Source organism: Leucopleurus acutus, assembly GCF_964270905.1.
Source record: "Leucopleurus acutus genome assembly, chromosome: 16".
Classification (NCBI taxonomy): domain Eukaryota; kingdom Metazoa; phylum Chordata; class Mammalia; order Artiodactyla; family Delphinidae; genus Leucopleurus; species Leucopleurus acutus.
Genome location: NC_139158.1, coordinates 5,336,883 through 5,354,097, shown reverse-complemented (window position 1 = coordinate 5,354,097; position 17,215 = coordinate 5,336,883). Strand labels below are relative to the sequence as shown.

At 43.1% G+C, this 17,215-nt stretch overlaps 1 protein-coding gene across 4 annotated transcripts in view; it reads left to right on the top strand.

The window, feature by feature from the left end:
- Positions 1 to 8,284: 8,284 nt before the first annotated feature.
- The window catches only part of BAIAP2L1 (BAR/IMD domain containing adaptor protein 2 like 1), an 88,670-nt gene continuing 79,739 nt past the window's right edge, over positions 8,285 to 17,215 (top strand). For all 4 annotated transcript variants that reach the window (XM_082857315.1, XM_082857314.1, XM_082857313.1 and 1 more), the window contains exon 1: positions 8,285 to 8,540. In XM_082857315.1, the coding sequence (XP_082713441.1) occupies positions 8,490 to 8,540 (51 nt within the window). In that variant the 5' untranslated portion in view covers positions 8,285 to 8,489. The remainder of the gene's footprint in view (positions 8,541 to 17,215) is intronic.

The following is a 17,215-nucleotide window of genomic DNA, read 5'->3' as shown; positions in this document are numbered from 1 at the left end:
TCAAATTCTCCCAAATTTTAATGACAATGTACGTCGCTTTAGGAATGCTTTCAGCAACAAAGAACAGAAAACTCTGTGCTCACTGATACTGTCAGGCCCTCCTTTTCTCTCTCTCTCCACTTGCCAATCTCAGTTTGTTGATGTCAGTCTCGTCTGCTAATTCGAGCTTGGAAGATGGCAGCACCGAAGTCACATCTGCTTTCTGGGAAGCTATTAGGGAGCCAAGCAAACGGCTGCCTGAACCCCCAACTCTTTTGCTTTTTCCCCCTCAGCAGATCTTTGTTTACTTCATCTCTTTGGCCAGAACTGTGTCTATTCTGCCATTCCCAACTCCAGCCCACACAGTAGAAAACTTGCCGTTATGTGCCTGCTTGTTGCCTTACCAAGGTTATAGCAACTATAGACTTTCAATATCTGTAAACACAACAGATGAAGCCTACCTAGAATGCATGCTTTTCATTGTTAAGTGCATCCTATTGAGAGTATTAAAATAGCAAAGCTCTTTCTACCATGAATCTGTGACTCCTACTTCTGGGCTCCAGGTACCGCCTGACACCATAGCCAAACGCATCCTAAAAGTTTTATAGTCATTGGATACTAATGGGACATTACAAACCGGCTTACGTGGCAAAGTCTGCCTTTAGCACTCAGCAGAGTTTCCATTGATTCTCAAGATTTCTCGTACTTCCTGGTCAATGTCAGTAGGTTGGGGACTTTTTTAAAGAAACACATAAATTACTACTCAAGGCCTTTGCTTAATTATTTATAATTGTATGCATTTGCCTAATGGAAATTTTCACTTTGTGCTGAATTTCAAGATCCACGGGGATAATACTTCCCCTTTTAGTAAAAGGTTGCATTCTCTCATCGTTTATTGCTCTCATAGATCCACGGAAATTCAGAGTCAGAGCAGAGGCATCGTGTAGACAGAAAGAAAGGTTACAGAGGTCTGAGCTGGTCTGGAAACAAATTCACTGGAAATGCCAGGGCCCAAAGTTGAAGGGGCCCCATGTGATGAGGTGGTACCCAGCAGGCACATGGATACAAAGACGGGTGTGTGATAAGTGGGCTTGCAGACAAAAAAAAAAAAGTTCATCAGAGACAGGCTTCTGCTCTCCCTGAAAGAGAATTGAAACATTGAAAGACAGATCATCCTAGTGGAAAAGAATATTCCCTTATATTCCACCCCCTCAGCGCCCCCTGCTGTTCACGTTGTGGAACTGCTTGACAATCCAGGTGTTTTCCTTGTGGCTTCACAGCAGGGACAGGGAAGGAAATGAGAATTGCTTATCTGGCTCAATAGATTTCTGTAAAAGCACTTCAGAGCATCTTTCCCCAAGTCTTCTCTCTCAGAAAAATTCCCAAGTGAAGGTAAAATTGTTCCAGAACTTACTGCGCTTGTTTATCAAGGGAAAATATTGGGCATACCCAGCAACGATTTAAGTCCTACAAGGAGGAAACTTGCTGATGTGGTCGATGTTTGGAGTTTGCTAAACACAGAAAACAAATCTGCTTAGGAAAAGAAAGTCTGGAGCTCTCTCTGCTGATGCTTTCCCAGGAAAAATCAAGACAAGGCAGAAGAAGATAGGCCAGGCAGACCCACTTCCACAGACTGGCCATTTCCCCGTGAAGCCAACTCACTGTGGCGTTTTCAGGACAACAGACCAGCGTCTCCCTTTCTGCCCTTGGAAAAATAAAGAATGCTCAGGTTATCTTGGCCTCTGGCAAAGAGCCTCTCTTTACAGAGGCCAACCTGCACCTAGAGAAAAAGAAAGACTTCAGAATCAGCACTGTGGACAGAAGTTAAAAAAACAAACAAAAAAAAAACAGACAATTTTAGAACTAAAAGTAACTTGAAGACCAACTACCCTATTACAGAGGTGAAAAAAACTGAGACCAAGAAGTGAAAAATGCCTTGCCCAGGCCCACATACAGATAGAGACAGACTGGTACACGATCCTTCCTGCTCGCCCAGCCTTTATCACTCCAGAAGCAGTCTCACAAGGAAACTACAAAGGCCCTTTTAGGTTTCTGGCTGACTGACCCAGAATTTCTCCAGCTACAAATACTTTAAATTATAGGTTAAACGTAGCAAAAATATGTTAATACATAGCTGAGTTTGCAAGGAAAACAGATACCAAAAACACAAAGGGAAGAAAACCAAGCCCTGGAACAGAGGATATGGCAGCTCTTAGGGGTGTGGATGGGAGTATGTATGGGAGCTGGAAATGGACCCAAATGTTCAGGTGTTTTGAATGTTAGGTGTTTTACCTACATAAGGACTGTGTAAAAAGGAGAGCACACACTAAGACCCATTCACACAGTGGGACCCTCAAAAGACGACGTGTCAATAAGAGGGGCACTCAAAAATACTTAAATACTTTTGGCCCAGGGGGAGGACATGGGAATTTGACTTAACTGGGGTCTTGAACAGAAAAAATATATATATCCCAAGAGAAATTAACAGCCCAAGCCTGTGATATGGGGCAGGTGCAGAGTCTGAATTTTACAGTCTCCTGGGGGAGCTCCTTGGAGTACCTGGCAGGAACAAATACAAAACACTTCTGGAAGAATACTTTACAATTCAGGTCACATGGGGTTCCTAATGACAAACGGATCACTACAAAAGATGACCTCATAATTAAAAATTACCAAAATAGGTAAGGAAATGATGGATCCACCATGCCAGAGAATCAGCAGATACAACCATGGATGAAAGAAACAATAAACAACCAAACCCGGCAAGATTAAACAAACAAACAAAAACCACACAGAATTATCTGGTAGAGACTATAAAGTAATATCATAAATGATGAAAGACATGAAGGAATAGAAACCTAAGGAAATAACACTCTAAAAAATAAACTGAAAGATCCATAGCAAGAGATTGGATTAGTAATTTTGAAATTTCTCACAAAGCAAAGTTCAGACCTAGATGGTTTCACTGATGAATTCTACTAAACGTTTAAAGAAAAATAAATACCAATTCTTCGTAAACTCCTCCAAAAAATAGAAGATGAGGGAACACTTCCCAACTCCTTCTATAGAGCTGGTATTACCCTAATATAAAAACCATTCAAAGCCATCACAAGAAAACAATACACCAATATCCCCTATGAATGCAGACACGAGTCATCAACAAAATACTAGCAAACTGAATCCAGCAACGATAAAAGTATTATATACCATGACTAAGTGGAATTTATCCCAGGAATGCAGGGTGGATTCAACACATAAAAATCAGTCATTGTAATACACCAAATCCACAGAATAAAGGTCAAAAAACACATGATCATCTCAATAGACAAAGAAAAAGCATTTGACAAAATCCAACACTCTTTCATGATAATAACTCTCCATAAACTAGGAATAGAAGGGAATTTCCTCAGTCTAACTACTAGAACTAATGAACAAGTTCAGCAATATCGCAGGTTACAAGAATCAATTATATTTCTGTACACTTGCAATGAACAGTCTGAAAATGAAAATAAGAAAACAATTTCACTTATAATAGCATCCAAAAGATAAAATACTTAGGAATAAATTGAGCAAAAGTATAAAAGTTGTACTCTGAAAACTATAAAACGTTGTTTAAAGAAATGAAGGAAGACCTAAATAAAAGGAAGGACATTCTGTGTTCATAGATCAGAAGGTATAATATGGTTAAGATAATAATACTTCCCAAACTGATCTACAGATTTAATAAAATCCTTATCAAAATTCCTGATGCTTTTCCTGCATAAACTAACAAGCAAATCCTAAAACTGATTTGGAAGTACAAGGCACCCAGGGTAGCCAAAACAATCTTGAAAAAGACAAAAAACAAACAAACAAAAAGACAAAGTTGGAGGACTCACACTTCCCAATTTCAAAACTTACTACAAAGCTACAGTAATGAAGACAGTATGGCAGTGTCGTGGTAGGATAGATGTATAGATCAATTGAGCAGAATTGAAAGTCAAGAAATAAACCCTTACATTTACGGTCAAGTGGCTTTTTTTTTTTTTTTTTGCGGTACGTGGGCCTCTCACCGTTGTGGCCTCTCCCGTTGTGGAGCACAGGCTCCGGACGCACAGGCTCAGCAGCCATAGCTCATGGGCCCAGCCGCTCTGTGGCATGTGGGATCTTCCCGGACCAGGGCACGAACCCGTGTCCCCTGCATCGGCAGACGGACTCTCAACCACTGCGCCACCAGGGAAGCCCTCAAGTGGCTTTTTATAAGAGTGCCAAGACAATTCAATGGGGAAAAGAATCATCTTTTCAACAAATGGTGCTAGAACAACTGGATATCCACAGGCTAAAGGATGAAATTGGACCTCTTCTTATACTACACCCCAAAATTAACTCAAAATGAATCATAGACCTAAAACTATTAGAAGAAAATATAGGGGTAAATCTTTGTGACCTTGGGTTAGGCAATGGTTTTTTAGATATGACACCAAAATCAAAAGCAACAAAAGGAAAAAAATAGATAAATAGGACTTAAAATGTTTTTGTGCTTCAAAGGACAACCCATAGAAAAGGAGAAAATATTTGTGAATCTATGTATCTGATAAGGGACTTGTATCCAGAATAAATAAAGAACTCTGATGACTCAATAAGAAGATAAAATAACACTTTAAAAAAGGGCCAAGGATCTGAATAGACATTTCTCCAAAGATGATATACAAGAAGTACATGAAAAACGCTCAACATCATTAGCCACTAGGGAAATGCAAATGAAAGCCACAATTCAAACCCTGTAGGATGGCTATAATCAAAAAGAAAGACAATAACAAGTGTTGGCAAAGATGTGGAATGCTCATACATTGCTGGTGGAAATGTAAAATGATGCAGCCACTTTGAAAAACAGTTTGGTGATTCTTAAAAATGTTAAGCACACAATGACCTTACGACCCAGCAAATCTACTCCCATGCATGTACATAAAAGAAGTGAAAATATACATCCACACAAAAACTTATACACAAATGGTCACAGCAGTATTATTCACAATAGCCAAAAGTGGAAACAACCTGAATGTCCATCAATGGATGAATGCATAAACAAATGTGGTTTATCCATACAATGGAATATTATTTGGCAATCAAAAGGAATGATGTAGTGTTAGATGCTACAACAAGGATGAACCTTGAAAACTCTGTACTAAGTGAAAGAAACCAATTGTAACAACCATATATGGTATGATTCCATTTATATGAAATGTTCATAATAGGCAAATTTACTGAGACAGAAAGCAGATGTAGTGGTTGTGAAGGAAGGTCCCTGTAGGCTGAAATCCACATTACAGGGAAATACTGTAGTGGGGAGAACATTCTAGGCAGAGGGAACAGCTAGTGAAAAGCTCTACAGCAGGGAAATTCCCTGGCAGTCCAGTGGTTAGGACTCTGTGCTTTCATTGCCGAGGGCATGGCTCAATCCCTGGTTGGGGAACTTAGGGGAAAAAAAAAAAACAACTCTACAGCAGAAATAAATTTGGCATGCTGGAGAAGTTAGTGTTGCTTGGATTGGAAGGAAGTTACAGAAAGGCAAGTGAGTTTTCAATTTACATTTGCTTTTTCAGAATAGGAACACTTAAAGCCACATCTAATCTCTGGGTCTTTAAATGGTAATTTGCCCCAAATTACTATTATCGGCTTGGACCCCTTCGGTCACAAAACATAGTGGAATTCTTGTGGACATCCCAGGGCACCCATCAAGGCAGAGAGCCCATTGGCAGGCCCCACAGTAAGTTCAGAAGAAGGCATAAACCTTGGACTTCCTTGGTGGTCCAGTGGTTAATTTAAGACTGTGCTCCCAATGCAAGGGGCACCAGTCGGGGAACTAAGATCCTACAAGCTGCACGACACGGCCAAAAACAAAAAGGCATAAACCTCAAAGCAAGAGACAGTTTGGAGTGGGGCTTTCAAAATCTTATTGATGTTGTCACTGGCAATTGCATCTTACAACTTTTGTTAACATAAACAGGATTTTTGGTTATTTAAACGCAAGCAGGAGCTAAGAGAGGAAAGCTTGGTTGCCTGCCCCTGAAGGTGTGGAGCTGATCTCCTCTGAGGCCAGGTCAGCGCTTCGGGCCGGGGTTCCGGGCAGTTGGAGAGCAGCTGCAGTGCTTTCTCAGCAGGCAGAATCTGCCTCTCACCTTCTCCTGAGTCATTCCTTTCTATTGATTCACTTTACTTCACGCTGAGCATCATGAAATCTCAGAACAACTAAGACTGAGGGTTTTCAAGTTTGCATGAAACCACACACCTGAAGAGCCTAATACAAATGGCCTTTGGAGAGTGCTCCCATCTTTTTAAACCTATAGCACATTTGACTGTACCTCTACTACAGCTTTCATTGCAGTCCTCCTTAAATTCTACCTCCTGCACATGTATGAAAGGCTTGGGTCAAGGCCAGTACGCTCTGCACTCCTGCCCCCAGAAGAGCCCCTGGCACAGAGCAGATAATCAATACTCTCCTGTTATTTGGGACTGAGTGGCCCTAGTCCTGATGTCGGTAGAGACCAAGAGCTGACCATCCTCTAAGACTTCTAAAGAGTTCAATATGACAGTTAAATATCTGTTTGAAGATTTGCATACAACTGTGAACCTGGTCCTTCAATCAAATTCCAACCTTGGAAATCAAACTGGGCCATCTGAGGTATGTGCTGGTTTTATGGTGGTTTATTAATTGCCCCAAACCACAATGCTGAGCTGTGGGGTGTTAAAGGTTAAGCCTCTGCTCTCTTTCCGGCTCCTCGGCTGACTGCCTTGCAGCAAAGGGTGAAATGACCCCATTCATCAGAAGGCACAGAGGGAGGTTCTAAAACAAAAGGTAACCAACCTGACCTGCAAAGTTAAGGCAGCGATTTTCAAGTTTAAATAAAAACCGACAGACATCCTTGAAGAGCCCAATAGGTAACGGTGATAATGATACGGTCATCAGTTCACTCAATATGGCAAATAAAACCCACCTGGCAAATCTTATGAGTCAAATGCTAGAAACCTGTTAGGAAAGAGGCAGCTGCTTCCACTGCCTGAAGCCTAGGGCTGTTGTGTTATTTCCCCCAACACCCAAGGACACATAACCTTTTGGTTCCCAAGCATGATATGCTTTATAGCTTGCAAAACCTGATAACATTGTCCCAGAGTCCAAGTTGTTGGTTCTAAGTCCAGCTGCATCTCATGCTCTGGTGTTCCCACCTAGGTCAAACAGTGCTTTCTTTGTGTACATTTCCCAGTGAATTTTATAACAGGAGCAGTTTAGAAGCCTCATGACCTAACAAGCCCATGAAAGATGAAATTGCACCCAGATAGAAATTTTTAAAATCCAGCATAAGATCTCCTGCCCTGTTGGGTGAGTGTCTCAGATACGAAGCCGTGCTTCCCGCTCGGAAAACGGGAAACTTTTCTGGATCCTCAGGGTCTGGGCTGGGGCTGGGATGGAGACAGAACGGGGAGTTACTCCACAACACCTGCACTCATCACGGTCTTCTAAATCTCGATCTTGTGAATAGCACGATCTTGTGAATAGCACGGTTACATCGCATTGAATTAAAGGTCCTTCTTAGAGCAAAGTTTAAAAACGTACTGCTATTTCTGTAACCAGATCGTGGCATTTATTAATTTTTTCATATATCAGGAGCTTCCAAAAAGGGCTGCAAGTGGCAGCCCCTTTCCTCCACCTATGAGAGCCTATGTCCTGGGGTCCCGCAGATCTTTGAGGTCAGGGACACGGGTGCGCAGGAAGGGGTCAAGCAGGGAAATCAATACAACTGGGGGACGTGGGACCCTCTTTCCGAGTCCCCAAAAGGCAGCTGGGGGTAGCGCCCGCGGAGAGCGTGGGTGTCAGGGCATTCGTCGCCCGTACTGAGAGGGGCACTACAGGGCTCTAGGACCACAAAGGCCTGACGGACTTCGGTATGGGCTCCAAGCAGAACAGCCTCGCGGGGTCCGGGCCCCAGCGCCCCAGCGGCCCAGTGCGCCTCAGGTGGGGACGGTTGACCCAGCTCACCTTCGCCCCGCCCACATGGGGGCCGCTACACTCCGCCCACCCACCGCCTCAAGAAGAGTTGCTCGGCTCACTTGGCTCAGCGCGCCTCTGCCCCGCCCACACGGGCCTCACTGACCCGCCCACCACGGGTCGCCCGCTCGGCCCGCCTCCTTCCCACTGCCCCTGCCGCCTCAGGTGGGGTAGTCCCGCCCACTCGGGCCGCCCCGCCCACCCCGCCCGCCTCAGGTGGGGCCGCTTGGCCAGCCCTGCTCGCTCCAGAAGGGTTGGGCCGCTTCTCCTCAGTTCCTCCAGGGCGGCTGCGGCGGTGGCGGTAGCGCTGCAAGTTTTGACGTTTCGGACGCGGAGGCGCGCGCCTGCACTCCCCGGCCGACGGCTGTGGAGGCGGCTGACCCTCGAGGGCCCCTCAGCCGCGCCCCGGCGCTCCCGCCGCCCAGGGTCGGGCGGCCACGAGGCCCGGCCGCGTTCTCCCGCGCTCGCCAGCCCGGCGGCTGCAGCCATGTCGCGGGGGCCGGAGGAGGTGAACCGGCTCACGGAGAGCACCTACCGGGTAAGCTGGCCGGGGGCGGCCCAGGACCCTGGGAGTGCCGGGGTTCGGGGTTCGAGGGCGGGAGTCCCGGGGACAGTGGAGGCACGGGGGTTCGAGGCCGGGGAAGCGGGGAGGCCCCGCCGGCGGCCGGCAGTCCTCGCCGGGGGAGACGGTCGGGATTTTTCACCTTCGGGGTGAGGAGGGGACTTTACGCGGGAATGTCCTTCCCTCCCCCATCCTCTCCCCTTCTCCCCTCCCCCTCCTCTCCCCTCCCAGCGCTGGAGACGCCCAACAGATTACACATTTCACAAGCAAACGTCTGTGGGGAGAGTTGGGGGCGGGGGCGTCTTGTGTCGCCCCTGGGGCGCGTCCTCCTCCCCAGCTTCTCCTTGGGGTCGGTGACCGCGCCGGCGTGGCTGCGGCGATTAAGCTCTCGGAGAGCAAAGAGCCAAGCTCGAGTTTCCTCTGAGAATGTAGGGGGGAAACTCCCAGGTAATTAACAAGCGCCAGGTGAGCTGAGCTCGGCGCGGGGGCCTCCGGGGGGCGCTCCCTCTGAGACCCTGCCTCGCGCAGCTTTAAGTTCAGCTTGGCTTTTTAGACGTCGATTATTTTGTGAGGTTATGGGAGTCAAAGAACGCCCGAGGTTTGAATAAAATAGACCTAACCTCAAGGAATGCGTCGATGGTCATTCTCTTAACTTTCACTTATTACGAGCGAATGTTTCCAGAAACGAACAGTTTTAGGATTAGTGGCCAGTTTAGTAAGTTTAAGTACTTATAAATGAATTCCAGTTGAAATAAGATACGTGTTTAATCATCTGATATTAATAGAATACAAAACAACTTTTGTTTTAATTCGGCTTAGGCTCATGGAACTCAAGTTCTCTAAATTCATTTGTAGCCATTTTTAAGACCCACAGTTGGGTCATTTTTTTATAGTTTTTTTTTTTTAATCCTAAAATTTAGTTTCTAGTTTTGCAAGGTCTGAGTGAATTCCTGAAATCAGAGTTTATTGACTTTTGTTGGCTAAGAATAAAAGCATGAAAATAGTTTCATAATCCTTCGAAGTTTAAAAGAGTGGTTCCCTTCATCTGGATACACAAATACTGTCATATGTAGATTATACTGCATAGGTAGATACAGTAGGTACAGTTGTCATGGTATTTGGGGCTCAGTAAGTAAATGTGACCAAAATCCGTTCCTTGTTCATGTTTCCTTAATAGGGGGCAGTTTTTAGAAATCACAGAAATTTGAATGTTAAAGTTGTACCTTTGGGTTGAGATTGTTTAATATTTAAATGATCCTGAAGATGGTGGGGTAGGAAGTGGGGCATGTTGATAAAGTGTGTAAATATAACATTTTTACTCTTGGACTTGGGAGTAGTGGCTACTCTGATGACTGTCCAATTAAGGACGGTAAAACTGTACTTTTGTGAGGAATGCAGATCATTGCAAATTTGAGTGGAGTTGTGCTCCTCCTGCCTCCAAAACACAGACACATATATCTTTCCAACCTGAGATACCGAATCTGGCATGCAATCCTGAAGTCACTCTTCTCTGCTTTTTCTCCCAATTCTTCCTGACTTTCACTTTTAGTGGTGACTCAGTGGAGGGACTGTACTCAAGTGAATTACAGTGCCACAAATGCCAATGTCGCATTACTCAAAGAACTGAGGCAGGAGGGAAAAAGTGTGGATTTTATAGTTTTGGTTATGTGTATTTATAGACATAAAGCATTGTAAATCATTTTCATATTTTGAAAGGCTATAATACACTGAAGATTAGAGACCAGTACCTTATTGCTTTCTACTCCCAGGTGTCTTAAAAGATACAAAAAGCTCACAGATGTTTATTGACTGACTTTAATCACCATTTCCTCGTTAATGTTTGGGGTCATCTTTAGGTTGGGATGGTGGGATAATAATTTGCAGCTCCAGATAACAAGTTTATATGTAATCTATGAAGTGGATGCTGCTAGCTCACGCTTTGACTGTGATGGAAATGCACAGTGAAATTTTACGCTCACAGGTCTGACTGAAAGCCCACCATCCTTTCACCACCTCCTCTTTGGGTTCTTCCCCTCCCCCACCCCACCCCACAAAGACGAAAGCTGAAAACAATTTAAGTTTAATATGGTAAAAATCTCCCTGCAGTGTTGATGAACCTAGAAAAGAGGTCTCCTTTATGTTACCTGGCAAACTAGAATATTTTACTAATAGAAACACAACCTAACCAGGTGTGTTTACAAAAGCCACCTGCAAATGAGATTTTATGACTTACATGGGTTTTAGATTTTTTTTTTTAATACTCAAATTTTTCTAACTTTGAAAAAAAGGAATACTTTAGAGAAAAGGAGGAATTATAAAGTGGTGTGATCCTCTGTATGCAGTATCAAATACCTTTAAATATTTATTTAAACATTTGCTGAGTTTTCTAAAATGTATACTTAGACAAATGATTACTGGAGAGCCATGCTAAATCCCGGGAAGATGTGTATTTTATGGCGTCACAAACAAATGGCATGGTAGTAAGTCCCAAAATGTCAGGTAGTGTCACTGTTGCTAATTAGAATTAAGCCAAAGATCCCTCTCCCTCCCCACTCTTCAGCCTATACTATGCCCATAATTTTCCCACAGCAGCTTGCTTGTGATTTTGCATGGTTTTCTAATGAGTACATGCTTTAGTGGTACAAGGAAGAAGTAACGTTCAAAAAAAACCCTTAATTAAAAGTAACCACACACACGCAAAAAAGTAACCACAACCTTCCTAGAAGTTAGAACTGTTGGTCTTAGGAAGTTGAGGAGGGCTGGATGTGATGTCATCCAGGGATGTCACCCCTACATTAATCTTGCTAAAGCAGCAGTGATGGGGAAGGGGACACAGAGGTCTTTGTTTAAATGCCACCTTCTCAGAGTCCCACTCACACAGCTTTAAAATCCCAGATGATGCCATCCATCTCCCAGTCCCACCTAAGCCTACTTTACCTTCCCCCACTCCCCACAGTGCTTATGAGCTTAGCATGTAATATATATTTACTTATCATATATGTTTATTCCTACTCCACCTAGAATGTGAGCTCCCAAAGGAAAGAAGCTTTGTTTGGTTGTGTTCTGAGCAATTAGAACAATTCCTGGCACCTAGTAGGTGTACATATTTGTTGAATAAATGAACATTTAATTAATTTCGTTAGCACCTGTCCTGTGCCAGTCTCCCCTCTCCCTCCCTTGACACTGTGTTTCATTCGAAGTGTACATCAGCCGTCTAGGTGGACATAGATCTCGTATACCATTGAGAAGGTGAGGCCCAAAGTCTGTGAGAGACCAGTGCCCACATGCCAGTTCCCCTGCCAGCCTCCATCCCTCTCCTTTTTTGTATAGAAATTTAGCTTGTAGTGGCCAACAAATGCACAAACCAAATACATTTTCATACTTCAGTCATCTAAGATGTCACGCAGAAGTTTGTCATCGTTAACTCATCATCATTGACATGTTTTGAACAAACCTTTCTTTAAATAAGAAAATGAGGTACTTTTGTTCTTTCACTGGGTAAAGCGAGCAGTCTAGGCCTATGTGCTAGGTTTTGTTTGTGTAAGGGTGGTTTATTTTCTCGACTTGGGTTTAAGTGGGGACGTGTAAGTGAAAGTCCCTGCCTGGTTGGCTTCCAGTGTGGACTGTGGCATATAGGTCTAGCTTTTGAAGCTTTCAGTTGCTGTTTATGTTTATTGTTGTTGTTGTGTAGGCTACTTGATATCTTCATGTGTTCCCGCCATAACACTACTTTCTTCGGGTATGCTGAAGATAAAATGGGACTTGCAGAAGACCAGACAGCTTGCTCTTGGCTCCATGATGACTAAAAAAGGGGATTGTAAGAATCAGGTGCCAGGTAGCGGCAGAAAGCGTTGCCAGGTATCGAATATTAAACCGCACAGCCCAGTATTGTAGCTTTTTGTATGGTAAAATGAAAACACAAAGCCAAACACTGAATGTCCTTTCTTGTCATAACATTTTTCTTGATTGGAAAGAGGTTTTAGAACTACAATAACACTGCTTAGCAGACAGAGCAATGTCCTTTTTAATGAAGGCTGGGGCCACTTGGACTTGTGACACCGAGTTTCAGGTTGCTTTTGAGTTTACACTTGTGACATTATTCCAGGATTAGGCATTAATTCTTGCCTTGCACTTTTATCGTAATGAGCTGCAGGCAGACCTGCAGGGGAAACCTAATGTCTGTGCAATTGCAACCAGTTGGATTTTTTTCCCCTCAACATTCCACACAGGTATTTATTCTGCACTTCAAAAGTAAAAATCATTATAAAAGCAGCACAAATATTCATTTAACTTATCTGTTAACATTTGCAAATGTATATATTTTTAATTCTAAAACTTTTATTTTTATTGAAGTATAGTTGATTTACAATGCTGTGTTAACTTCTGCTGTACAGCAGCACAGTGATTCAGTTATACATATATGTACATTCTTTTAAAAATCCTTTTCCATTCTGGTTTAATAGTTCCCTGTGCTATACAGCAGGACCTTGTTGCTTATCCATTCTTTTTTTTTTTTTTTAAATATTATTTATTTTTAGCTGTGTTGGGTCTTCATTTCTGTGCGAGGGCTTTCTCTAGTTGCGGCAAGCGGGGTCCACCCTTCATCGCAGTGCACGGGCCTTTCACTATCACGGCCTCTCTTGTTGTGGAGCACAGGCTCCAGACGCACAGGCTCAGTAGTTGTGGCTCACGGGCCTAGTTGCTCCGTGGCATGTGGGATCTTCCCAGACCAGGGCTCGAACCCGCATCCCCTGCATCGGCAGGCAGATTCTCAATCACTGCGCCACCAGGGAAGCCCATCCATTCTTATTTCTAAAACTTTTTATTGAACTTTAATATGCACACTGAAAGGTTTGCTTAGGTGTATAGAGCTCACTAAATTGTCACAAACTGAACCCACGTGTGTAACCAGCACCCAGATCAAGAAGTAGACCACGACCAGCCCCCAGAGTCCCTCTCATGGCCCCTGCCAGTCACTGTGTCCCCTCCAAGATAACTGCTCTCCTGACTTCTAGCAGCGCTAATTAGTTTGGCTTATTTTGTCTGCCTTTCTTTCACCCAGTGTGTCTGTTGGATTCATCCATATCACTGTAGTAGTTGTAGTTAGTAGATCTAACTCCACTGTAGTTAGTAGATCCCCCGTGCATGCGGGATCTAGTTACCCGACCAGGGATCGAACCTGGACCCCCTGCACTGGGAGCGCGGAGTCCCAGCCACTGGACCACCAGGGAAGTCCCTGTTATTTTTAATTTGGGTCTTCTCCCCACTTAGATTGTACATGTTTGTGAACAAGTCCCCCAGATTATACTTCTCAGCATTTCCCACAGTCATTCATGTTTTATTAATTTACATGTGTGTGTTGGTTTTAACCTCAGAGGCTCTTTAAAACTATATTTTTTTCTGATACCAGAGAATTTCCAAAATTTCTATGAATATTTACACCAAAAGTAAAAGTCACCCAGAATCCCACACTGTTAACTCTTACTGTCACTCTTTCCAGTATCTTTCAGTACATCTTTCCATGTCAGTCAGTATCGTGTGCTTCATCACTTTGATGACTCTCCATTCTTCATCAGAATTTATTGATCCACTCCCCTTTTCTTGGATGTAAGATGGTTGCCAATACTTTGCTATTAAAGTACTGCACTGAACATCCTTGCAGGTAAAGCTTTGCACAAATCTGGGATCTTTTCCTTAAGCTAAATCCCCAGCAGGAGTTGTGGGTCAAAGGGTAGTCAACATTGTAGAGCATATTTGTGATACATTGTAAAATGCCCTCCAGAAAACTTGCCCCAATTTATGCTGTAATCTGATCCTGTGAGAATGTACCTTTCCTGAACCTCAACCAATTAAGTAGGTCTTTTAAAACTGCTTCCTTTTTTTCTTTTTATAACCTTTAGAGGGTTTAAAAAAAAAGTAGTAGAACATGTATACCTATAACATAGAGTAGCTTGTGGACATTGGCTGGGAGAACACCCTAGATTTCATGTCTAGCACTACCGGGTATAATTTCCCCTATAAACTTTGTACTTGTAGATGTGTCCAGAGTAATTACAGCTCTGTGGCCCCTGAGGCCTGTATGTTTCTGTTCTTACTTTCCTCAGCCTTGATTTTATACTTCTCTTTTTGTTTTCCAGACCTTGAGTCGGTCTTTCTGGTTTATCATTATTTTAAGGACTGTGTTCTGGTTGTAACTCAGATCTTTATGGTTAAAGGTAAGAGTTGTGGAAATGAGATGAAATGTTACTGGTTTCTCTCTCGTTCCAAAATAAATGAAAAATATTACCAGAATGTGTTCCCAATCTAGGAAGCAAAATAAATAAGCACCCCTCAGAGATGTAAGGGATTGCTCAGGGCCTTCTAGAGCTGTGTTCTGAGAGAGAACAGCCAGTGGGTGAAGATACTTCTGGGTTTGTTGCTTAAACTGGTTTTATTTATATGGTAATTTGGAGGTTAAAAGTCCCTAAACAGTAGCAATTCCTCCAATAAAAATATTAACGGCTAGCTGTGGTTAGCTCTAGGGCAGGGGGCAAGGGGCTTTTACTTCTTACTTACAGTCTACCTTCTGGGGTGTTTACATTTTATGTGAGCGGGTTACTTTTATAATACTTAAGCCAAAAAAACCCCCCTAGAAATTGATAAATCTATTCCATTTTAATGGATAAAAAGTTTTAAAAACTAAGGTAAAGTGTGCCACTTTCTACCTGTTTCGCAAATTAACCTTCTGAGGGTAAACCTAATTTAAAATCTTACCATTTTCTCTTAATTTTTACTTATGCGGGTACATTTTTAACTTTTACTAACCTGAGACTGTGAGTGCAACAGAAGAAAAATTCAACAAAACTGAGAACCAAATTCTAGTTCTTACAACTATCTTTTCAAAGCCTTACTCCTGATGTTGCAGGCAGCTGATCCACTTCGAGTGCAGCTGTATCCTTGAACTGTACAAAAGCAGTAAGCTGGACCAGAAAAGGTACAAAATTGGTGTTAACAACCTGCCAAAGTAAGAAGGGATAAAAGTTCAGATGATAAGAACATATTGCCTATAATAAACATGAAAAAGACCTGGGTGTGGGTCAGGACAGATCTCAGATGACAAGTCCAGCTACTAGCCACCCTAAGTGCTTCCCTTTGACCTTCCGGATGGAGCAGCCTCCTCCTGAGTTAGGAGAAGAGAAGCTCCAGTCCAGGGGGGGGGGGCTGGGGGAAGGGAGAGGAGGACCAGAGACAACCCTGGTCACCTCTTGGATTCGGATGCCTGAGACCTAAGCTAACAGACCAATCCATTTCTGGATGCAAAAACTCAAGTGACAGAAGAGAATCAGGAAAATCGCAATGATAATTCCTTATATTTAAGTGCTGCAGTTTAAAAAAAACTTTTTTAATGGTTTCAATTGACCAAATGGTATATTTTTTGCGGGCTTCATCTTACACTGGGAGCAGCTTGAGGTGCCGGCCGTAACTATGTCTGATGGTACAATATATTTCTAAGTGTGTAAACACTTTAAACATGCAAAACGCTGTTCTTACATGACAGTCCAACTGTTGTGCCCCTGAGACAGATGACTTCTTCAGCAAAACAGTCCATCCTTTGTGTTACCCCACATTCTGGTATGTACTTGATAATGCCATATTCCTCCATTTGACCTTGCCTTCAATTTTCACATCTGTGAACAAGGGTGAGGATAGTACCCACCTCATATGGTTGTTGTGAAGATTAAATATAATAATGAACTAAAGCTCTTAGAACAGTGTGTTGGCTGCGAGCAGTAGTAGCTTGTGTTTGCTGGACCATACCACCCTACGTGCATTGATTTTCATGTGTTTTGTTTACTGCTTATCCTCAGCATCTAGTAGAGTGACTGACACATAGGCAGGTAAAAGAATAGTATTAATATTATTGGCACAAATTTGTCTCTCAATCGACGAGCTGTACATTCCTTGAGGATTTTTTGAAATCTCTCATTGTGCTGATGGCATGGTAAGAACTCAGAAATATTTGTTGAATAAGTACGGATGTATGCTTATCTCACAGTTGTAACTAAATCCTCACCTGCTCCATGGCCAGTGAGACTGAGATGGCACTAACAATCACAGCTACCGTGTTCTGAGCATCTGTTAGGGATGCACTAACTAAGCTTCCCACCTACATTTATTCCTTCTTCAGCTCTCTTCTTGTGCCCCAGGCTGTACCAAGCACTGTGGTCACCACTGGAAACCACCCTAGAGAAGAAACAGCCTGTGCTTTTCTAAAGTTTATAGTTTATGACAGGACAACAATGCCAGCCTTTCCCCTCCGCCTTGGCCTGCCCGGGATCATCAATTCTGCGTCCTTGCTCCTTCCCCCCCCCACCTCCAGCAGTACCAGAGGCGTCCTGCCTTTACCAGTTCCGTTCTTCAGACTTTGTTTGCTTTGTGCCAGGATTGGAAGAAAGGAGGAAAAGAGTGATGTATGAGCAGGTTAAGGTCAAGAAGAGTTTCTTAGGCAGTTTGTAAGAAGTCTTTGGAAAGTTGGCTATATGAGAGAAGTAGATGAAAACAAAACAACAAAAGTTTTAGAAGTTTTGATTCCCCTTGCTGGTATCAGAACTGTATTTAACAAACTTGAACTATTTTTACATTATTTTGGGTTTTTGAACAATATTTCTCAG